Source organism: Stenella coeruleoalba, assembly GCF_951394435.1.
Source record: "Stenella coeruleoalba genome assembly, chromosome: 12".
NCBI classification, from domain to species: domain Eukaryota; kingdom Metazoa; phylum Chordata; class Mammalia; order Artiodactyla; family Delphinidae; genus Stenella; species Stenella coeruleoalba.
In genome coordinates, this window is record NC_137158.1 from 37,194,093 (window position 1) to 37,218,980 (window position 24,888).

Here is a 24,888-nt window from a genome sequence, read left to right on the forward strand (position 1 = left end):
TTTACTATTCTTGGAAAGATATTTTAAGCTTTTCCTGTTATTTATTTTTGTTTTCTCCCACTGTAATTCATGAGAACTTCAATTCTTCTACCATTAATTATCTCACCACCAGTGGAGTGGAAGTGCTTCAGGAATATAATATCTAAGATTAGCGGTAGGGAAAGAAATTGTACCTACCCTCTATAAAGAGCTTTGTAGTTTGCAAAGCATTTTAAAATATTTATTTCACTTGAGACAAACAGCAACCATGTGAAGGAAGTGAGAATCATTATCATCTTTAAAAAGGATTCCTGAATGGTGAAACTTATTTATGGATGAGGAAGCCCAGAGAGATTAAGTGATTTATCGTGCATCACTGGAGTTATAAGGTGAAATCCTGGGCTATCCATTATTAGGTTTGTGGTCATGAGCAATGCATGTGTCAGCTTTGAAACGCAATTTTTTCAACTCTAAGATGAAAGATTTAAAAAATATTAAACTATAAAATATATTTAATATTCTGCTTAGTAATCTTGGTTTCCATTTGCTTTTTTTTAAATAAGTTTATTTATTTGTTTTTGGCTGCATTGGGTCTTCATTGCTGCATGTGGGCTTTCTCTAGTTGCAGCGAGCGGGGGCTACTCTTCGCTGCGGTGCATGGGCTTCTCATTGCAGTGGCTTCTGTTGTTGTGGAGCACGGGCTCTAGGCATGCGGGCCTCAGTAGTTGTAGCACATGGACTCAGTAGTTGTGGCTCATGGGCTCTGGCGCACTGGCTCAGTTGCTCTGTGGCATGTGGGATCCTCCTGGACCAGGGCTTGAACCTGTGTCCCCTACACTGCCAGGCGGACTCTTAACCACTACCACTGTGCCACCAGGGATAACCTCCATTTGCTTCTGCAAGCTAGCCAATTAATTGCCTTCCTAGACATATCCTCCAGTTTTCCACTTCTGTTTTCTTATTCATGCCATATATTCAAATGGCATGTTTTCTCTTCTATCTAAACGAATCTTACTCATTTTAAATAGCCTTTAACTAGCTTGTTGTAGCCAGGTCAACTCCTTTACAAAACCATTCTTATTGCTCCCAATAATTGTGACCGTGTCTTCTCTTGAAAAGATGTTAACACTTTCTTTCTCTTACACCATTTGTCAAACTCTATGTTTTATTAGCTGCCAATATACCAGGAAGAATAGTCATCACCAGTTACTATCTGAGTTTAGTGGACTCTTGTAAAACATATTTTAAACATCATTTTACAGGTAGTTTACAGATATAAAAATAAAAGGATGTTGTGAAAAACAACTGGATTAGAAATTAATAAGAATTTAAATGTAACAAACTCAAATTTTATTCCATATTTTTCTGGTGTGAAGATATACACATCCAAAAAAAGTATTCTTTTTCACCTGTCAGACTGGCAAAAATAAAAACCCTTGTTAAAAAAAAAAAAGATATACACATCCAAAATTGGCAATATCCTTTGAATGAAAGTAATTGCTCATAGCTGAGCCAGGAACATAGCCATCTTATAAATAATGATCTAGATTTCAAATATATTTCTAAGAGTCCGGCTTTTTATTACCTCTGGTTTTTCTTGCACTTCTATCATCAAAATACAGTGCTTTGAAAACTTTTATGGCTCGTAACTTTGTTGAAGAGAGGGTGGTCATTTTCCTCGTCAGCAGCAACAAAATATTTTCATTTTAGATATTGATTAGAATGATCAATTCAATGAGCTTTTTCATTTCTGTGCTGTTTATCTCCTTTCAGTCAGTGCCTTCAGCATTTAGCTACTTATGAATCATATCAAGTAAATTCCCTAGCACAAGCTTGATAAAAGGTGAAAGCATCCTGTTACATGTCCTTTTTAGTAAACATATCTTGTCAAAAAAAATACTGCATGATGACATTCTCCTTGAAGGACTAACTGAATAACAGATTTCCTTTTTGTCCATAGAAATATATTGTTCACTCATTGATTCTTGAGTTTGATAAAATACATTTCTAGGATATATTATGTGAAGACTCATAATCTGAGATTTAGCTTATATGATTAATTTTATCATCATCATTAGAGTCTGGAGTATTACTGTCTGTCTTTTTGTATTTGTGTTCTTTTTCATCTAACAATTGTGAAATATCTTCTATCATTTTCTTCTCTTTGCTGTTATGGACAGAAAATGAAAATTTCTGAATTCTCAACTGTGTTCAATGAAGAGTTAAAAAGAAAAAGACAATGGAAGTCCTGTCTCCTGATGTCTTTTTTTTTTTTTTTTTTTTTTTTTGCGGTACGCGGGCCTCTCACTGCTGTGGCCTCTCCCATTGCGGAGCACAGGCTCCAGACGCGCAGGCCCAGCGGCCGTGGCTCACAGGCCCAGCCGCTCCGCGGCGTGTGGGATCCTCCCGGACCGGGGGCACGAACCCGTGTCCCCTGCATCGGCAGGCGGACTCCCAACCACTGCGCCACCAGGGAAGCCCTCCTGATGTCTTTTATACCTTCTGGAAAGATCAGATGAAACTTTGGGCAATGCAATAACAAGGATGATGAAATAGTGATGATTTATTTCACTATTTTATCATCCCTCTAGATGATCACATCATCTTTAAATTTTCTTTTTTTTTTCCTGTGAAAGCCTTAAATTCAATATGGTTATTTGCCAGTTTCAGAAAATTATTTAATTGTATAATTAATAGATTTCTCTGGAGGCAGATCAAAATAATGTTAAGCAGGTTAAGTTCTCTGCAAACAGTTTTTGAACACCAGGATTGCATGGGGCAATTGAGTAATGATTTATATAATCTCAATTCCAAATGAACATGTAGCATAACTGATACTTAGGGTTATAAAATTAGAGAAGATCTAGACTACTGCATCTAGGTATTTAAAATCCCCCCCCCCCTTGTTTTTTCTTTCTCTGAGTTGCTTTTGGTCTCAGGTGCCTCTCCTCCCAGCTTGGACCAACTCGTTTCAATAATGCTTTTATGAGAAGACTTGTCCTCCTCATACTTTTGTCCCTCCCCACCATCCACCTTTCCAACCCCAGCTCTAGATAAATTTGGGTCTCTTCTACCTCCCATTGCCCACTATGGGGCTGGCAAATATTTCTCAGATAAAGTTATAAAATCAGGCTGAGTTGTGAGTTGTGAGGGTAGAGAGATGCCAAGATCACAGGCAGTTTAAATTGGGAGACAATCAAGAGAATTCAAGTCTTACCACCATCTTGCAAAGTGAGTTGGAGAGTTAATTAGTAGTAGAGCTAAAAACAAGTGCTGAAGTTTCCTGACCTTTGTTTCAATGAGTTTCCAGCATAGTGAATTGGGAAGTAGGAAAGTTATATAAAATATGAGAGAAGAGAAAAAGCATTAAGGTGGCCTGAAGTTCTGTAAGAGAAATATTCTAAGCCCCCTCCCCACCCCAGCTTTATTGAAATATAGTCAGCAGGTAAAATTGTAAGATTTTTAAAGTGTACATTGTGATGATTTGATATACGTATACACTGCAAAAGAATTCCTCCCATCTACTTAATTAACACGTCCATCGCCTCACATCTTTATCTTTTTTTTTTGTAAGAACATTTAAGTTCTACTCTCTTGGCAAATTTCAATTAAACAGTACAGTATTATCATCTGAAGTCACCGTGTTATACATTAGATCCTCAGACCTTATTCATCTTACAGCTTGAGAGTTTGTATACTTTTACCAACCTCTCCCTATTTCTCCCACCCTCCAACCCCTGGCAACCACTTTTCTATTCTTTCTATGAGGTTGATATTTTTTTTAGATTCAACATATAGGTATTTGTCTTTCAGTGTCTGACTTATTACACTCAGTATAATGCCTCTGAGGTTCATCCATGTTGTTGCAAATGGCAGGATTCCATTCTTTCTTAAGGCTGAATAATATTCCATTGTGTATATAAAAATGCCACATTTTCTTTATCCATTCATCCATTGATGAACACTTAGGTTGTTTCTACGTCTTGGCTATTTTAAATAATGTTACAGTGAACATGGGGGTGCAGATATCTTTTCAAGATAAGGATTTCGTTTCCCTTGGGTCTATACCCAAAAGTGGAATTGCTGGATCCTATGGTACTTCTATTTTTAATTTTTTGAAGACTCTCCGTACTGTTTTCCACAGTGGCTGCACCAATGTATATTCCCACCAGTAGTGCACGAGGGTTCTCTTTTCTTCATGTCCTCATCAATACTTGTTATCCCTTGTCTTTTTTTTTTTTTTTTTCGGTACGCGGGCCTCTCACTGCTGTGGCCTCTCCCGCTGCGGAGCACAGGCTCCTGGACGCGCAGGCTCAGCGGCCATGGCTCACGGGCCCAGCCGCTCCACGCCATGTGGGATCCTCCCATACCGGGGCACGAACCCGTGTCCCCTGCATCGGCCGGTGGACTCCCAACCACTGCACCACCAGGGAAGCCCTCCCTTGTCTTTTTGATGACAGCCATTCTAATAGGTGTAAGGTGATATCTCATTGTGGTTTTGATTTACATTTCCCTGATGATTAGTGATTAGCACCTTTTCATGTATCTCTTGGCCATTTGTATGTCTTCTGTGGAAAAAATTAAATTTTCATACTATTTTCAGCTCCTTAGCATAGTTGGGTGTAATTCCCAGGATTATGAAAGAACAAAGTGTTTCAAGGTATAGGAAAAATAAGATCACTGAGAAGAAACACAAAAACGTAAATTGGGTCCAATAACCCTGAGAATTAAAGTCAGTTGTGCATTTATCTGATCTCTTTTCTAGATGTTATGTGCTTAAAGAACAAAGTCATCATAATGTCATAATGATCTTTGCATCTCATGCAGTGGCTTCTCTGGGATAGATTTATTATATGAGAATTATAGGACAGTTTTCAAAAAAGGTAACATCATGACTCTCATACAGATATAAAATGAGCAAGTGTTAAAGATTTTATTTAACTCAAATGAGGGAAACAAGCAGATGTTACAACCTTTTCAAAGGAGAATCCAAAGAACAGACACATTTGTAGTTGAGGAATATTGAAATTATGCAAATGGAAGCAACACTAGCTTTTTTCCACATGGGAAAGGGAAGTAAATTGAACCTGACAGGGCAGAATTTGCTACTCTACGGGCAAGAATAACTTTGCAATTATCGGCGATTTAAAGAGCTGTAAGATAACGCCCATACAATCAGAATCAGATAATCCATAATTGTGAATGCTAGGTCTAGGCAATGCACAGTTTTCCAGGGAAGCACAACTTTTTCCTTACACATATGTTGTATTCAATTAAATTATAAACATAAAACATATAAAGAGAACGTCACACTCAAGTGTGATAAATAACACTTTGCCACTTGTAGCTCTCATATTTTTCAATGTTTCTTTGTTTTCTGAAATACATACATTTTTAGAGTTTGAAGATCAAGTATCATCCAAAGAAGGTTACCTCCTTTCACCACACCTACCAGGATATTTGTCAAGAATTTTTTTGTTAGGGAGTTCCTTGGTGGCCTAGTGGTTAGGATTCTGGGCTTTCACTGCTCTGACCTGTGTTCAATCCCTGGCTGGGGAACTGAGAGCCTGCAAGCCGCGCAGCACAGCCAAAAAAAAAAAAAAATTTTTTTTGTTAGAGAAACACAGAAAAATTCTTTAGTTTCTTTGTTTCTTTTGTCCCACTGAGAGAAAACCAAATTCTTCATGTAAACTTTCCCAGCCAAATTTAAAGGATGACCAAAGGAGATGAAAACTCCATTGTACAAATGCTAAAGGAATTGTATTCAAGGCAAGCCATAGTTTGGCTTATAGAAATGCACACATAAATTTGTTAATGTGTAGAATCTAGTCCTAATGGTTTGCACTTATTAAGAGTATTTGGACATGGCTTGGCTCCGTCCAAGGACCTATCTGCTCTTCTCATACCTACCTTCAGTTTTTACCTCCATCCTCAGCTCCACAGCTGTCTCTTTTTATACTAGTGGCTGTGTGTTCACAGAGTCACAGCCTTAAAATGCTCAAGTAGGGAAACAAAATTCCTTAAGGAATCAGTGATGAGAGAAAAGATCTGCAAGGATGCCTTAGCAGCTTGACCATCAATCTTTAGTCATATGAAAAGCTGGGATGATGTGAAGGGCGACTGCAACCAGTAAGGAGGGAAAAAAAAGAAGTAGCCATGAGGCCAAGAATACCTGACATGGCTTTAATTTTCAAGATGAGACCTACACAGAGAGGAGATAATATCACAGTTTATAGAGGTTATCTGAACATAGTAGCAATTTTCCTTGTTCAGCTTTCACTTGCCTACCTATGTCTGTACATGGTAAACAATTTAAGAACTGCTGATTCTTGGCAAAGAGCAATATATAGCCAGTCACAGGAAGACCAATTGGGCTAGAGGGGGAAGTGAACAGAGGTCATTTACATCTCATCTGTACTTCATCATTTTCCTCAGCAGTAGCTGGTGCTGGAATGGGAGATCAAATTTATCGATTGTTAGAAGCCTTTCCTTGGTGATTTCAGCAGAATAGTTTTAACTCCTTCTGATTCCTGAGTAGCTGTAGAGATAGAGGTGGTTTGGCACAGTCTTCTTTTGCATCTTGCACATGAATTAATCCTGAGGGTACGTTTTGGGTAGATCACACCAAGCAACGTGCTCTAGGACGACAGGTCCCCTATAAATATATTTTAATGCTACTCATATAAACATTGTCAAAGTGGAAAGTTTACACATAGTTCTTCTTAATTCAGGAATATAGCAACAATTCAGTGTTAATAGTAAAAATATTAATTCACTAATACAACAATAGGGAGTTGTTTTAACACTCTCTTCATAGAAACTCAAATGCTACCAGCATTATTACTGGCATCAGAGGTAATTAAGCCATGGTAACATCAAAGCTTTAAATAACCAATTTGGCTAAATAACAACAACAACAATAACTCATTTGGCTAAAACTAGGATTGTATCTTTTTTTTTTTTAATTTATTTAATTTATTTATTTTTGGCCGCATTGGGTCTTCGTTGCCGCGCACGGGCTTTCTCTAGTTGCAGCGAGTGGGGGCTTCTCTTCGTTGCGGTGCACGGGCTTCTCATCGTGGTGGCTTCTCTTGTTGCAGAGCACGGGCTCTAGGAGTGCGAGCTTCAGTAGTTGTGGCACGAGGGCTCAGTAGTTGTGGCTCACGGGCTCTAGAGCATAGGCTCAGTAGTTGTGGTGCACGGGCTTACCGGACCAGGGCTCTAACCCATGTCCCCTGCATTGGGAGGCAGATTCTTAACCACTGCGCCACCAGGGAAGCCCCAGGATTGCATCTTTTAATCCAGCCCTCTTTTTGCTTCCAGCTTGCAAATAACCAGCATAAATCTGGAACTGTTATCTAACCTTCCTCTGTGCAGTTCATCAGTCATGCCACTAAAATTGATTCTTGACCTCTATACATCATTCTTTCCTTTGAAATTTCTCATGCTGTCTCTTCCTTCTATGCTTTAATGGAGGAGGTGTGTGTAACAAAACGTGAGCGAGTCACTTTTTAATTGTGCAGTCCTTATTTGAATACCTAAGGTTTTTTAACCCTTAAGTATTTTTACTATGTGTTTAAATTTTCTCATATATTGTTTTGATGTTTACATCTACTTCTCTAGATTACAAATTACTGTTTCACCTATCAAGTAATCATAATGAAATTTGTCTTTTAAAATTTCTTGTGCCTCTGACCAAATGTTTAATAATGAAAAAATTCAACGTACAACATAAGGAGAAAGATCACTTTAGAATGATTTGTGAAATAATGTCAACCATAAAAATAAGGCTGTTTTCCTGAGCCAGAGCCTAAAAGAAATCATGTGATGAGCAAGAAAAAACATATATAAAAGTTGACACAAGAGCAGTAGTGGAATTGTCCTTCTTCAGGCCAAACCAGTGCTTATTTACAGCAGATGTCACACCTGTGACACTGGTGAATGTGAAATGGTGTGGTGGAAACCAAGCAGCCCTGGGGTTTTATGTTTTCAAGCAAGGCTGCTGTGACAGATAAATGAACCAACATTTCCAGATTGCTGTAATCAGATTATTATAATCTGATTCTTCCATCTAAGTAAATACCTAATTTAAACCATCTCAAGATAAGTTAAATTTTGAATGTCTTTCCTTCGTGTATATATATATATATTTTTTTTAATTTTTATTTATTTATTTATTTTTTGCGGTACGCGGGCCTCTCACTGTTGTGGCCTCTCCCATTGCGGAGCACAGGCTCCGGATGCAGAGGCTCAGCGGCCATGGCTCACGGGCCCAGCCACTCCGCGGCATGTGGGATCTTCCAGGACCGGGGCACGAACCCATGTCCCCTGCATCGGCAGGTGGACTCTCAACCGCTGCGCCACCAGGGAAGCCCTTTCCTTCATATTTAATACCTGCACTAACCTTCTAAAAACACTATACCTTAAAGGTCAATAAGATCAAATATGGTAGATACATTGACCTTGGTTCCAGCAAGAAACCAGCAGTTTGGATAGTTGTAACACTGCCATTTCAAAAATACATGTGGCTTGTGTGTGTGTGTGTGTGTGTGTGTGTGTGTGTGTGTGTTGTCCTGACCTGGACACTCCTCCCTAACTGTGTTGGAATCATGCAAGCCGTGCTGGCAGAGTGCCCACTGCATGTAAGATTGGGTCCTATTTTATAACAAACTGCTTTTACTCCCAAGAAATTGGAAAGCATTAAGTTATCTGTATTTGAGTCCATTTTTCTCCTTGTTTTTTCAACTTTTCCATTAGCCAGAAGGGATTACCTGTGTGGGATGTCGTTTGTCACCTAAAAGAGAGATAACATTTCTATTTCAAATACAGATTTAATTTATGACCTAGAATTCATTATTATACTCCTTCTCAAGTTGTGGTGCAAAGTAGCAAATTCTCAACAAACGATTATTGTTCCGTGGAATTGCTGAATAACCTACAAGTAATTTTTTTTAATGTTTTTTTATTGTGGTAAAAGTTACATAATATGAAACATATTTTTCTAACCATATTTAACTATACAGTTCAGTGGCACTAAGTACATTCACATTGTTGTGCAACTCTCACCATTATCCATCTCCCAAATGTTTCACCTTCCTAAACTGAAACTCTTATCCCTTTTAAAGACTAACTCCCCATTCCCCTCCCCACCCCCGACTCCCAGGCCCCTGGCACCTCCCAATTTACTTTCTGACTCTATTTTTAAACATAATGGAATGAAATACAAAAATGCCTGATGCCTTCCGTGTGGTGGAAGGGCCCTTACATGAAAAAGGCTCCCTTTTCCCCAGTTCCTCCAGTGATTTCTCTCCCTTTCATGTCCTCTACTCTTTAAAAACTGTTATATGTTCCATCCCTACTTCTCTTGACCCTGCACCACCATTCATCACATCTGTCCCCCACATTTTTCCATCTTATCTTCTTGTTTTTATAAGATGATGAAAGGTTTGTGAATAGAACTATTACTATATTTTAGCTGGTTGTCAAGATACTGTGGGGCATTTTTAGCTGGTGTTATGATACAGACGACAGACCATGGCATTAATCAGAGAGAGTGTCCAAAAACTAATAAACATAAGACAATCCAAAAAGCAGTCAGGCAAAGACATCAAACAAGATTTTATATACATATATATACACATATGTATGTATATATTACCGTCCAGCCAACTATGCACATACATTTTATTAGTATCTAGTACAAAGTTGTACTCATTGTAGATATTCTTAAGTGGTTTTTTTTTTTTCTGTTTTTCATTTGAGTTTATGAAAATGATTGCATGGGTATTATAAGCAGTTGAGTCCCCACTGATAGGCAAGGTATCTAGGTAATAGCACATCATAGAACCGGATGATAAAAGAAGTTAGTAGTTGGTAAGTAAAAAATACCCTTTGAACTCAGTGCAAACCCCACATCAGTTTAGTAAATGGTCTGAGCACCGAGGTTTGGAGGAGGCACAGAATCTTCATTTCCTCTGCCAGCAGCTTCAAGTTCTGAGTTCACATTAGTTCCATCCACATCAGACTGACCCTTGCTTACTATGACTAACACTAGGCCATAGAGAGCCATCCAAACATCTAGCAGTTATTTACCGGAAAGAACTGAATGGCAGTTATACTGACTAAATTTTGCTTTTTAAAAATAATTTTGAAAACCAATCCTTAGGGTGGTCTAACTAATAAGCAGATTTTAAACCATCCATTATGCACTTTTATTTTTCTCTTAGTTTAAAAAACAGAGTGGGCAGTAGTAACTTTATTAATGGTGCTATTTTAGGTGAAATGTAGTTTAAATATTAGAGGTTTTAAAATTTCCATGGCTAACAGATTTTATAAAAAGCAGAGATCTTTTTATTATGTTTATATTCATTTGTATGTAATAGCCAGAAAAATTTGGCCATTAGAAATGTTTGCAGGAGTATCTCTGTAGGAAATAAGTTTATATGGTTTTGAGAATTACTGTAGATGGAGGCAACAGAAGATGGAGAATTAAAAGAGTTATTATGGGAAATCAATAAATGTTAATTGGTAATGATGGTGAAGTTTAGAGAATGGAGCAGTTGATTCAAGAGCTGTAAATTATCACCCGTTTTGATGACATGGGTGCCTCCCCATTGAACCCATCCTTGATTGATGAACTAAGAACTGAGTAATAACCTCAGAAACAGAGAAGCTACTTGTGAAGCTAAACTCAGTAGATTTTTGCAATGTTTTCCTTCCAAAATAAGCAGGAATCAGTGATGGTAAAAAGTTGTGGGCTTTTGTGCTTACAGCTAGAAGTTTCAGGGAATCATTTTTAGTTTTCAGTAAAGAAACAAGATCTACACACACCTTTTTCCTCCCTCCCTCCCTCCTTTCCTTCCTTCCTTCCTTCCTTCCTTCCTTCCTTCTTCCTTCTTTCCTTCCTCCTTCCTTTGAAGGCACCGGTGAACTGTTGAAACAGTGTTTGGGGACTATTCAGTGTTCTGTTTTGAACCACATTCCTTGTGGTTGGGATTACAAAGCGCTCTCTCTTGGTCAAGGTTGTCGGCGGTAAACTCAGGTCTGTAGACAGCTGTGGTTCTCAAGTAGCTGCTCACTATCATCTAGGAAGCTTTTTAAGAAGTACTGATGCCTGGGGGGTCTGCCCTCAAAGATCCTGATTTAATGGTCTGGAGTAGGGCCCAGGCATAAGTATTTTTTAAAAAGCTTCCAAGGTGATTCTAGAATCACTGATGTACAGGTTAACTGTTAGATGACTGACAATAATAATGAAGGTCAAATTATAAAATGGAAATGCAGCTTTATAATTGCTCTTTTTCCTTTTTCAATTACGTAAACTATAAATTTTCTGGTTATTTAAAAAAGAAACTATACAAGAATTTATGGAGTAAAAATGTAAGTTCACCTTCACCTTTACCTGTATTCTCTCCATATGTAACCACTGTTAATGTACTGTTTATCCTTCCAGTGGTTTTCCATGCATATAAAAATGCATATTTACTTATATATAGTGTTTTTGAAACATAAATGAGATTACACCATCTTCTGTTTATTATTCTGTGGTTTGCTTTTGTCACTTAATTTGGCTTGGAGATCTTTCCATGTCAATACATATAGATCTACCTCTTTTTTTTTTTTTTTTTTTTGCGGTACGCGGGCCTCTCACTATCGCGACCTCTCTTGTCGCGGAGCACAGGCTCCGGACGCGCAGGCTCAGCGGCCATGGCCCACGGGCCTAGCTGCTCCGCGGCACGTGGGATCTTCCCGGACCGGGGCACGAACCCGTGTCCCCTGCATCGGCAGGCGGACTCTCAACCGCTGCACCACCAGGGAAGCCCCAGATCTACCTCATTTAAAAAAATATTCTTTTACTTCATTGCTTTCAATATCTGTAGAGTGTTTCTCAGTATATGTGGGCTTTAATTTCCTTTTTCCTTTTCACATATTTGTAGCTCAATGGTAAACAGCAAAAACTCTGTAGCCAGACTACCTGGTTTTGACTATAAGTATTTATTATTGTTGGTGGTATTATTACCATTTAATTTTTCTATTTTTTACCAATATGGACAATACTGTAGTTAATATTTTAGTACCCAAATCATTATACTTATCAATGAGTATTCCTGTAGGGCAAATTCCTAGCGTTAGAGTTGCTGGCTCAGAGAGTATGCATATTAATATTTTGAAACGTGCTGTCAAATTTCCCTCCAAGAGCAATTTACATTTGCTCCAGCCAATAGAATCTCACTGCAGTATTTATTTCAAGGCCTCAATAAATTGTTCACATCACAGTGTGGCTTCATGGGCTAATAACCACAATGACTGGAATTTATTTTCTTTATTTTGGCTGGAATTTCATTGAGTCAGTTTGATAGCTCTGATTATAGCATATCAACCTGAAGTTCCAATTTACGGTCTTAAACATATGATTAAGGAAAATGGAAAAATTATTTACTGATTTTTGTTTTTTTTTAGATTAAAAACTTTCCACGTAGAAAGTACAAGAGGGGTAGGGGAAAATAACTGGGCTTTGGCAGTGAAAAGTCTGACCTGGACTAGTAGTTACAGCCTTTAGATGGAGCAGCTCAAAGAGAGAAGCTCACTTCCGCACACCATAGTGACAGAATAGTAACCCAAGTCTTAAGAAAGATCTACTTCAAATCTGTGTGTTTGTTGGCGTTTTAAATTCAGGACGCTTATATGTTTTTAGACTTTTACATAATAAAATTTACATCAGTATTGTTGGGTATAATGTTTTTATATAATGAAAATGCAAGTGAAATTTATTATTTTCAATTCAAATTTCCTTCTCTGTATACTCTCTTGAGTCTTAATTTTCTCATCAACACAACGTTGATATTTAGTACCTACTTCATAGGATTTGGGGGAGGAGTCAATTTTATATTACATATTAAAAACCTTTAGGGACTTCCCTGGTGGTCCAGTGCTAAAGAGCCCTCCTTCCAATGCAGCGGACGATCCCTGGCTCAGGGAGCTAAGATCCCACATGCCATGGGGCAACTAAGCCCGCGCACCACAACTCCAGAGCTCGCGTGCCTCAACAAGAGAGAGAAAACCCGCACATCTCAACGAAGATCCCACGTGCCACAACAAAGACCCAACGCAGCCAAAAAATAAAAATAAAATAAAATAAAAAACCTTTTGCACAATGTCTGGAATATGGTAAACTCTTAATAAATTGAACCTCAGTATTATTCCTATTATTATCATTTTAATTCTGTTAACAGTGTGTTCAGCCCTGCTGTGGATAGATTATTTTATTTTTAGCATGAGTTAAGGTAATTGAGGGGGGATACTGGCTTTTGTATTTCAAAAGATACACATGAAAGATTTTCTGGTGTTAAAAATATTTTTCTGGTGTTAAATATGTATTTGTTCCATAAGAACCCTTTTTAATAAACATAATTCACTACTAACCAATATTTTTGAAAACTCAATATTTTTACCATTGTACTTAGGAAAAATATATAAAAGTTAACATGATTAAAATGTTTTTATTGTTTAGTTGGCTTATAGTCTTAGGTGTTTGGATATAAGAATAATAGAAGAAACAAATGTGCATAAAGAATAGGTTGCTTTGGTAGAGGTCAGAAAATGTGTGCACTGTTAACTGTCTCTAGCTCTGTGGTTCGTCAACATTTTCCAACTCTCCTCTTGGTATTTTGGGGCAGATCCTATGGAGTGAATAAGCTATATACCCAGTTGTGAATTTAGATTGTTTGGAAGCTTTCAGAATAAAATGAGGGCTTCTGGAAGGTTGGCCTGAGAATCTGTCTCTCTTACCCTCAGGAGGTACAGGGTGAGCATATTGCTTCTGCCACTCTGGATCCTTTGCTGTCCTGCTCTCTTGGGGTCTGTGATGGCATTTCTGCCCATCCTCCTACCTCCCACGTTCAGACTGGGATCCAGCACTCCCAGGTCTTGGGCTGAATGACACACAATTGAATTAGATAACAAGTGTTCAGACAGAGTAAAATCGAAAACTGTAGCCTTGTTGAATGTCATTAGTATCACTTCTGGATTTTAGTTGGACTGTATCGGAGTTAACAACGATAATCTCTTCAAAGAGTTGGTTATCGTTTCTCCAGATTAGTTTCTGAAACTCTTTCCTATCTGTGACTTTTCTTTACCCCTCTGGCCTCCCATTTGAAACTTTACTGATCCTTTCTCTCATCTCTCTTTTCCAGGGATTTTAGCACTTTTCCCACTCTGTTCTCTCTCACTGATACTGTTTTACTTACTGTTCTTTCAGCATTCCCTTCCTCTTCAGAAGTTTATAGATCACTGTATTCTTATCCTTAATGCCTCCCTCTAACCCCCCAGAATATGGATCTAAGTTTCCATATATATTCTTATTAAGTTAACACTTTAAAATACTTAGAAGCGCCTACGTTATATTTTTTTTCTGTTACACTTTTAGACAAGCAAAGTTGACTTTCTCTCTTTATGTAGTGTCACCTCTAATTCTATTTGATCACTTCTGGGACCTGTTTTAATGCTCGTGTCACAACATAAAATTCATGCAAATTAGCAAAAGCAAGCTGATTTGGAGAGGTGTGGAGAGTGTACAGAGGAGCCTAGTACCGTCCAGAGCTTTGTATGGAGAATGTGGTGTGATATTATTTGTGAGCTGTTCCATTCTCCTGTCGGTCCCTTGGGAAGGAAGGAGTTTCATAATGGGGTGTGACCTGCACTTCTAGTAAGCGTGATTGGCATTGAATGTTTAAATAGAAGAGAAGAATACATATCATTCCTCCCCTTTAAGGCAAAGCACAAATATACTGAATGCAAATCTTTTCAGTGTGGAAGGCAGTCTGGCCTGATGATAGCATGAATCTGAAAAGCTAAGGGAGTGAATTAACTATGCAGATCAAAATGCAAGGAAGCCAAAATTCCGTAGTATCCTTAAAAGTAACTTTTAAAACCCAAATGTAATGGTAAATACACATACAGAATATGATGGAAGACCCCATTTGAAAAAATGGAATTCTGACATCAGCCCCTTGGTAAATGAGTGGGCAAATGGTTCTCTGAATTGGGTAGCAGTGCACATACCACAGTGACTGATGAAATTGATGTGTCGGTGGGAGAGCGGCTCTATTACTCAATCCTTTAACCTGTTTCCTCTGTCTTCAAAAATGAGCTTCTGAGTGGATGTTATCCTCAAGGAAGTGAATTTAATTCAAAAGAAGCTGTTTTATAGATGGGCAAATTTAGTTTAAGAATTCACTTTTCCATTATAGAAGAGAACTATGTGGAAAAACATTATTATAAGTAATATGCTTATATTTCTCAAAGATGCCTTTTTTTTTTTTTTTTTTTTTGCGGTACGCGGGCCTCTCACTGTTGTGGCCTTTCCCGTTGCGGAGCACAGGCTCCGGACGCGCAGGCTCAGCGGCCATGGCTCACGGGCCCAGCCGCTCCGTGGCATGTGGGATCTTCCCGGACCGGGGCACGAACCCGTGTCCCCTGCATCGGCAGGCGGACTCTCAACCACTGTGCCACCAGGGAAGCCCAAAGAGGCCATTTTTGAGTGTATTTTGGGGACCTGAATTTCAAGCATTAGTCAGTAATTTTTCTTTAATTTTGAATTATCTCTTAGAACACGTGGCTAAAAAAACATTGAATCTGCATTGTAATAGTTTCATTAACTTATTAAGGTATGTAATTACACAATAAATAATTTAATCATAAAAAGTGATTTCTTAGTTTTTCCCATTAACTTTTGAAAATATGATGCTTTCTTTTTTCCTGACATAAATACTTGTTAATTACTGCAAAGAATAAAAGCCCATCTTGTGAATCCATTATTCTAAAATTTGCAAGGTAATATTGATAACTGGAGAAGCAGGCTGTTAGTTATCCTAGTTTTTGCCAAGTAAAAAAAAATTCACTGTATAACTTATCTCAGAAGATAAAAATACATAACCATAAGTATCCTACATATACTTCCCAGTAGGTTAATAGTAGTTTGTCTTAGAAGTATATGGTAATATGAGTTATTAAGCTTGCTAGTCTCTCACACACACACACACACACACACACAAATCTAATTAATTATAATTATTTTGTCATTATGATCTTAAGCTGATTCTCACAGTTACCGCCTATTTTGCTATCATTTTTTAAAAACGTGACCTATTGTGTAAATTTCATAATGAGAATTATGGAGTCATAAATGTATTTGGAAAATAAATTTAAAATAGAAAGCCCTTAAAACGTTTCATTTGGAGACAAATCAGTAAGCAAATTTTGTACTCAACAAGTAGGTTAAAAACCTTCATAAATATAAAATTTTATTCTCTCCAGTTGATGGTGTTTTATTGTTTTTAATATAAAATTTTAGAAGAAAGAAAATGTGACTGAAATTGAGCAATGTAGCTTCCAAATAATTCCTCAGCTTTTGGAAGCTGTCAGAATTTCAAACATATAGTACAAGCTGTGCCCCCAGTGTGCCTTCAGGTATTAATTAAAGATGGATTTATATTTATTTCAACTTAGAAGAATTTACCCTGAAGGAAAACTAACTTCTTACAGAAAGAAAAGAAAGTTTTTCTCACCCCTGAACTAGCATCAACCTTTATTAATCTGATCTAAGTATCTAAGAAGCTTAGATTAATCTATATTAATCTGATCTAAGAAGATTTCTTTTACAGCATTCTTCTGATTCAGACACTTTCTATCTTGTTCTAATATTACTTGGTAATTCCCCAAATACCATTCACCATAGATGTCTGACTTACTTATTTATCAAATTTCACTGCACTAATTTGTGCGATGGGAAAGAATTCTTCCAGTTCAACAGGTTTCCACAGGCAAATAATTAACACCCAAAGAAATGTTAAACTCATAATATTTAATTCGGTCTATAATTTTCCCAGTTGCTGGTTGAGTTGGTGTTGCATTTTAGTCAACAGCTGTGTTTTTTAACTGCCTTTTCCAAGCTAGCTGGTTGTTTTTTTGTTGAACGTGGCTGCCCTCTAGTGGACTAAATTTCCTTTACAATAACCTGTCAAATCTAAAGCAGTCATTTACATATGGAAGTGATTAGTCTTTCATGCTTTCGGACTCTCGTGTTTCATTGACTTTTGTGTTTAATACAACACGTTTGTTGTTAAGAAGGCATATTAAAATAAGCTGATCTCTTGGACGGTCTGCGTGTTTTAGTATATTTTCGACTTCTGACCTATTTTGTGAGACATGCTCCTTCTCAAGATCTTTTCGTTTTTCTTGTCGCAGATGCTACAACTGTGGTGGCCTTGATCATCATGCTAAGGAATGTAGTCTACCTCCTCAGCCAAAGAAGTGCCATTGCTGTCAGAGCATCACGCACATGGTGGCGAACTGCCCTCACAAAACTGTGGTGCAGCCGCCCGCCGGTTCTCAGGGAAGACAGGAAGCAGAGCCCCAGCCGTGCACCGCGTTCCCTCGAGAGGTGGGGGGTGGGCACGGCTATGCGTCACCACCGTTTCCTCAGGAGGCGAGGTCCGAGGTCTCTGAGTGGCCAGGCACGTCACCTGCAGAAGCTTCCTCCACAAAGTCATCTGCAGCACCAGAAGATCAAAGCAAAAAGGGGCCTTCCGTTCAAAAACGGAAAAAGACATAACCCTTTTTCTTAACGTTATCGTTTTCTCTCCCCGGTTGGGAAGTCTACCTCATGCAAATACAGGGGAACAGTATTTCACAAACAGCAGCTGACCTGGGATTTTTAACTACTGTTGAGGAACTGTGAATTTTTTTAAACAGACAAATCACTCTAAGCAAATTACCTTTGAGCAGGGTGTCATGTGTCATGTGACTCAGAGGATGAGATGCTCTGTGTATCTGTATGTGCATGTGTGAGAGGGAGAGAGCCTGAGCCTGTGTGTGTGTGTAGGAGGATTTTCTATAGAATGTAGACATATGTATAAAGAGGGTTTGTCTTTATATATGTGTGTATAGAGATGTCAGCACACAGCCTCCCTCGCAGAATTGGACATCCCCAAGAATTGAAAACCCAGGTAAAGCATTTTAGATGGTTTTGAAAATAACCCTTGGAGTTTTTCTTGAAATACCATTCCCTTTATATTACATTAGGAAAAAACAAAACAAAACAAAACACGACTGTTACCTTTTATGTGAACCAAAGGATACTTCAGATCTCAGCGCTGCCAATCCTATGGTACTAAAGGTTTTTAAGACATCAGTTCTCCCGAATTTGGGATTGCCTCTTTTTCTTGATATCTGTAGAGTGTGTCCCCCACCCCACCCCCTTTGAAGGCAGTACCTTAACTCCATATGCCTCTGACTGCCATAAGCTTTTTTGAATCTGGGATACATGACTCCAGAAAAGACAATGAATGTGTAATTTCTGTGCCGATATTTCAGTGTTTTTAATTCATACGTTTTGATTGTAAATTAGTTGCCTATTCAGAGAAATGAAGGGGAGGGCAATGTATAAAGGTAGTGACTTGATTGTTTTCAATGGTATTTTGATACTCGTTATAATCTTTTACCTGTTGTGAGGTTTTTGAGGGACTGTGGCAACAGCAGCTTCCCTTGACCAAGTCAGTCCTTCTAACCATCGCTTTGAGTGGAGGCCTCCTTGTTTACTACTGAAGACCTTGGAGGAAAACTCCAGTTGTTTGGTGTATGTTTTTGGTGGCTGTTTTTATTCCCCCTGGAGAGTTACCTAACTTATTTCTGAAACAAACAGACAAAACAGCACAGATGTGAGTAAAATGCCAGGGTTGAGAATGAACATTTAAGTGGATGCTCCCAATTGCCCAATTACGTATGACCTTGAATAATATTAAAAGGCTCCGTGTTTGATGGCGGGCGACTAGAGTGATGAGCCTGGGGTAGGAGGTTCCCAGACCTCTCCTACCAGAGAGCTAGGAGTATTTTATACAATACAGTTCATCTTAGGGGAATTCCCTCATGACTGCTCCTGAAGGGACCTATGTGGGAGATTCAGGATGGACATTCAGTGATGGGGACAGAGGTGCTTCTCAGGTTGGTCCTCAGTTACAGTAGTAAACTGGCTGGGGGCCAGTCATCGTATTGGTCCCTTCAGGTCTCAGTCATGAAAAACATTCATTCTGGTGTCATCCTGGTTCTAGATGTTACGGATCAATTTTGGAAACATTTCCAAGAAGGTACCAATTAGTGGTAATGCTTAACCTTGGCAATAAATATAGTTGTGTATGAGCCTGTTGGTGTAAGCTCAGATAATCAAAACCAGAAAATAGCAAGATTCAAATGAGACACGTTCTGCTGAACAGTTTCTGCTCCCTCCCCGACGTGTCCTGCCGAGGGAGGCTTGTTGTACAGTTGCTGCCGTTTCAGCAAGCAAGCCACGCAGAAGGAGAGCGAGCCTCGGGCTGGGCCGCCAGCCCTTCCCAACTCAGCTTGAGTTGACAGTGTTTGTGAGAATCTCCATGGGACATACTGAAATATCAGTGTGCTGTGATGCAAAGCTTACCTTTGACGATATTGAATGTGATAAATAGCTATAGAGAAGTACTTCCTTGCCTTATGTGAGGATCGTAAGCTTATTTAAATTATGTAGACAAATCAAAGTGGCATTGCTTAATTTTTAGCAGGTATAATAAGCAGGTTAACAGTAAAAATGCAAAACATAAGTCACTTTGAAAATTCAAACCAAAGTTCCTTGACCTTATTAGAAATAGGAAATTATGGACTTGAGAATTGGACATTCCCTGTTTACATATAAAAAGTTCAGAGCTGAGTTCATGGTTTTAAAAAAGACACACAGAAAGAAACATGTTATAACTATGGACCTTATGGGTGCAACTTGAAATCATTTTTCAGCATCTCACCAGACTGAACTAAGCACATACCAAACCTATCTTATGATTAAAAGTTGGGGTTTATTTTTTATATAAGAATATTATCACTATTACATAACACACTCAGGACAAAGAACTTTGCTCAGGGAACATACCATATAATATTTTTGTTTCTTTACAGAATAGTCTACAGTCCTGCTTACTCAAAACAAACCAAATAACTTAGACCTGTACGTAAGTATTATGTACTGATGTTAGTAATAACTACCTCTGAGTTTGACATAGATCAAAATTTCTGAATATCAGATATCGGTTCTCCTATTTTTATTTCATGTGAAAAGTACTCTAAAGGAGACTCCCTCAACTCCTTGCATATGTGAATATCACTGACGTAAGCACAGTGTCCATTTACATGGGTGAAATATTATTCTGTTTACAGCAAAAGGCTACCTCATAGTTGATGCACAGCACACCTCTATGCTGCTCCAGCCTTACAATGGCTGAAAATGCTCTGGTACAGACCTTGTTATCTATAGTATAGATAGCAGTTCACAACTGCACGTTTCTGACAAACACTTGTGAATCATGAAGCATCTCATCTAGTTAGCAAAGTCTCCGAGCATTTCCTTCAAGTTATCATGTATGTTGTTTAAAGACTTATAGGGACTCTTCCACTGAAGCAAAACAGAACACACAAGCAATCTTGGAAATAGCTACTTTGCCCAGAGGTCAGTCGGTTGCAGGAAGAGGTTGGGAAGAGAGGTTGGTTGTATGAGTGTTTTTGTGCTGGGCAAAACTTGTCAAAGAAAGATGCCAATCTCCTTCGTTTGTGTCTGTGCCGCCCTGAGGCCAAGTGTCTTGCAGCATTATTGCCCAGGCACATAATTAACTAGCACTGGGTGCCAAGGAGTGAACATAGAGTGGACGTGCAATGCCATTTCTAGCTACTGAGGGGTAGGGTCTGTGTGAAGCATCAGTTTACAGGAGTTGCTAATGGGTTGGGCAGGAGGTCAGTGAATTAGTTGCCCCTTGACCTCACCCCCCCATGTCAACACAAATGTAATTCCTTAGAAAGATGCACTACCGGTCTCTTAGCCCTGTGAGCTATTCATTGCTACATGGCAGATTATAGTAGAAACAGTTTTATGCTTGCATTTCTAGTCTTTACTAGAAGCCTTTGGATGTATTTTTACAGCTGAAAGATTTAGAAAGATTTTTACCTGCTTATAACTTGGAAGTTTGGCGTGCAATGTAGGGGAAAAGATCAAGAAACATCATGTTATTAGCATTGGTCCATCTACAAATAAATATAGGGTGTTTTTATTGCCGGTATTTTTTTCATGTTCTGGCCCAGTTTTATTTTGCACCAATGTGGCCCCAAGTTACTGCTAGTTGTATTTAGTTTGTGAATAGAAGCCCATAAGTGTTAATAGACTTTGTAACATTCACTGTAAGATGAATTATACAGGACATGGGAGATCTCATTAAGTCTTAAAAAGTTAATTTAAATTAATTTATCTGTTTTCTCTAAGAAATGTTTATCATAAAATATATATGTGTATTTCCCCTTTGGTTATAAAATTTGGGGAAGTATGTACAAGTGCAGCTGCACGGACTTTAATTTTCCAGCTGTCTTAATGAGGTTTGTTTGTTTTAGGGAAGAACAACTTGTTAAAAGCATCGAATTCTGTCTTACATTGCTGTCAGCAGCCTCTTTCAGATGTGGTGGTTGTGTGATCTGTGTCATAGTTGTTCAGTTAGAGTGAGAGGTTGACCTCTGAATCGTTAAATTGTCTACTTGGAGCAAAGCTGCAAAGTTATGGTAAAGTGCTGTACTGTGAGAAACTATTAGGACATTTAATACATCTGTGGCTTCACGTGTGTGAGAGTTACCAGCTTGAAAATGATGGTGTTGACTACCTCCTGAATTACAGCTACCAACCACTGGCACCCACCACCAGCTGGCTTTAATTAGTGTGTGTTGCTTCTTGGTATTAACAACTTTAACCATAATAGAGACCAAAGTGAACACTGATTTCTATATGTCTTTAATATGGTGTTTTATCTAGTGCTTTAAAATTATCCTGTGTAGTATTTAGATGACCTCATTGTCCATTTTGGCTCACGTTGTTTACAAGTGAAAATAAAAAAACACTTGAACTGTATGTTTTTAAAGGACGAAAAAGGAGTTAGATGGTCGGAATGGCATTTCACTCATGTACAGTCATCCTGATGGACTAAAAGTACTGTTTGCCTTTCTGCAGACCATGGATTTTATATTCTCATCTCATGCCTAATGTCTTATTCTGTCAATTATGGATATTTTGAGGTTTAAAGAAATTACTTGATTAAAAATAAAACATATAACGTTGGCATTTATGATGAGTTTTGGAGATTTTTCGTGATTTGTGTGATGGCTAAGTTAAATGAATGGGTAAAAGGCTACTTGGGCAGTGTTTATTACCAATATGAGCATAAATTAAATAGTTTTAACATATCCTCAGATAGCAGTGATTATAAATATAAAACTTACTTATTACAGTACAGATGGTGAATAAATTCCGTCTGAATGAAGAAGGAAAGGTGTGTCCTGTCGTCACTAGGAATCGTTCTGCGTCAGCCAGCACGGACTGGGCAAGCTTGTGAATCAGGACACACACTTCTTGGGGTCAGGAAGAGCAGCCCGAAACAAAAGTGTCCAAACCCTTTTGGAGAAACCAGTTCAGAATTTTCCTACAATTTTTTCCCTAAGAATTTTCAAGTATTTGAAAAGAACAATCAAGGCCAGGTGGCACCAGTACCAAATATCTAAACTGTGAATGTAGATGTACCAAACTTTGTATGCAGCCTTGGTATTCTATACAACCAACCTGATAAAACCGCTGAGTTCTATAAATTGGCCAGTCCCACAATTACACCGATTTTCATTTCTGCTCTATACCTGGATGATTCACTTTTTTTTTCCTTGTGGTCTACTATGAAAAACAACAACAACATATAACATCATTTACCATGTTAGCCAGTTTTAAAGTGTACAGTTCAGTAGTGTGAAGTATAGTCACTTTCTTGTGCAGCAGTGAGTGGGTGATGTGAAGGGCTCAATCATGAATGCTCATGAGAAGCTTATTACGTAAACATTTCAACCATGTTTACTTTCATTGATAATCGCTATTTAAAAGAGTAGCTTTTTGTTGTAAAAGTAGTGCTGTACTTTACTGTAGAGAATATGGAGAACCTTGAAAGAAAATTTAAATGGTACATAGTCCCATCACCTGCATCTTATTAATTCTAAGTTTAAATTTAGTGTTATTAAATTTTATTAATTTCAAATATGGACACCCTTTTAAACACATGTAATCCCATCACCTATAAATAACCATTAACATTCATTATTAATTTTCTTCTGGTCTTTTTTCAATACATTTTGTATAGATTTTAAAAAATAAAATCCAAATATAATTTCTGTCATCTTCAATGTAGAAATCATCATATATTACTCTTTCTAATCCTCCTTTCTCTCTTTCTCATTCTCTCTTTCTCTCTCTCTCACACACACACATACACACACACACAAACACACACACTTTCTGAAGTGGTCTTAGGTATCCTGGAAAGTGATAAATGTTTCTGAGTCTGCATCTCAGGCATGTTTCTTAGCCCAGTATTTCCACTTAAAAAGTTTCCTGACTTTAGGACATATGTATATATACTTTGTTTCTAAAATTAATCAAAGTTTCTTGAAGGTGTGAATTGTTTTTCTCAAGGTCAAGGACCTCAATTTCTAGTTAATTTCTGAGCTGCCTAGCATCTGGAGCTCTCTGCCTGTTCCAGTTTGTAAAAATTCTTTAAAGTACCAACTCTGACCTTGGGATTTTTGCTTACACTCAAATGACATGGTTCATTTTGCTCTTTTGTCAGGAAAACTGGACTGACACCTAAATATGGCAGCAGCAATACTGCAAAATCTGAGTATAGAGAAAGACAATTTCAGACTTAAGACTCAAACGGTATTTACATTTGACTTAGTTCAAATACATGTATTATTGACATGTGGTCCTTTCTTACTGTTTTCCACAGTTTCCTCTAGGAGTGTGGCCTCAGATATTTCAATTTCTATTTATAATCACTTTTTAAATTTAGATCGTCATGTCACATATTCAAGCCATTATAGTTATCTCCACATCGGCTCTTCAAATTCTCTCATTTCTTCATGAAATTAATTCTGTACGAATAATTTTCATTAGCTAGTCCAGATATTAGTTTGCCAGTCCTGTGTTAAACTGCTTCTGTCACTCATCCAGAGCAATCCATTCAAAACAATAATAATAAAATCTAATTATGACCATAATAAACTTTCTCATGGTAGAAAAGTTTGAAGAATACAAAGGAGGGGCTGAAGTGTGAGCAGCTGTTGTAGAAACATTCTGGAGATGTGCCAGAGCTCACTCTATTTCCTTGGGTTTGTATTTTCGTTTTATTTGTTAATACTGCACAGCATTGATGGGGAGACAGATCAGATTGCCAGGGAAAATTTAACATAGAACAAAGTGGTTGGAAGAGACAGACACTAGAATGTCATTTGGCCCAATATTCTGTCTTTACCTAGGATCACACTGGATCATCCCAGCTGGTTATTCCCAAAACCTGCCAGAGAAGATTCAGCAAGTCCCATCCAAACCCCAGCACAGTGTCTAAATGTTCCAACGCAATCCCTAACCCCACTCAAAACCAAACCAAAACAAATAGGCAATAAAAAAAACCTCTGGGCCAAGGTCAGATTATTTAAGACATTCCATTTGGAGGTGCCATGTTAACCTACAGTGCTGCTTTTTAATTAAAAATTATTTCTTTTTTTAAAAAAAAATTTATTTATTTATTTAGACTGCACCGGGTCATAGTTGCGGCATGAGGACTCTTAGTTGCAGGATGCATACAGGATCTACTTCCCCGACCGGGGATCAAACCCGGACCCCCTGCATTGGGAGCGCAGAGTCTTATGCACTGGACCACCAGGGAAGTTCCTAAAAAGTATTTCTTAATGGAACACTGTCCCAACTAGAATTTTCTTTAGGGCTTCTGAACCTAAATAATATAACACAATTAAAAATCATATTCT

General features: G+C 38.1%; 1 protein-coding gene across 4 annotated transcripts in view; it reads left to right on the forward strand.

The window, feature by feature from the left end:
• Positions 1-22,140, forward strand: part of LIN28B (lin-28 homolog B) — a 133,561-nt gene extending 111,421 nt beyond the window's left edge. For all 4 annotated transcript variants that reach the window (XM_079939802.1, XM_079939804.1, XM_079939803.1 and 1 more), the window contains one exon: positions 17,221-22,140. In XM_079939802.1, the coding sequence (XP_079795928.1) occupies positions 17,221-17,587 (367 nt within the window). In that variant the 3' untranslated portion in view covers positions 17,588-22,140. The remainder of the gene's footprint in view (positions 1-17,220) is intronic.
• The last annotated feature ends 2,748 nt before the right edge of the window (positions 22,141-24,888 follow it).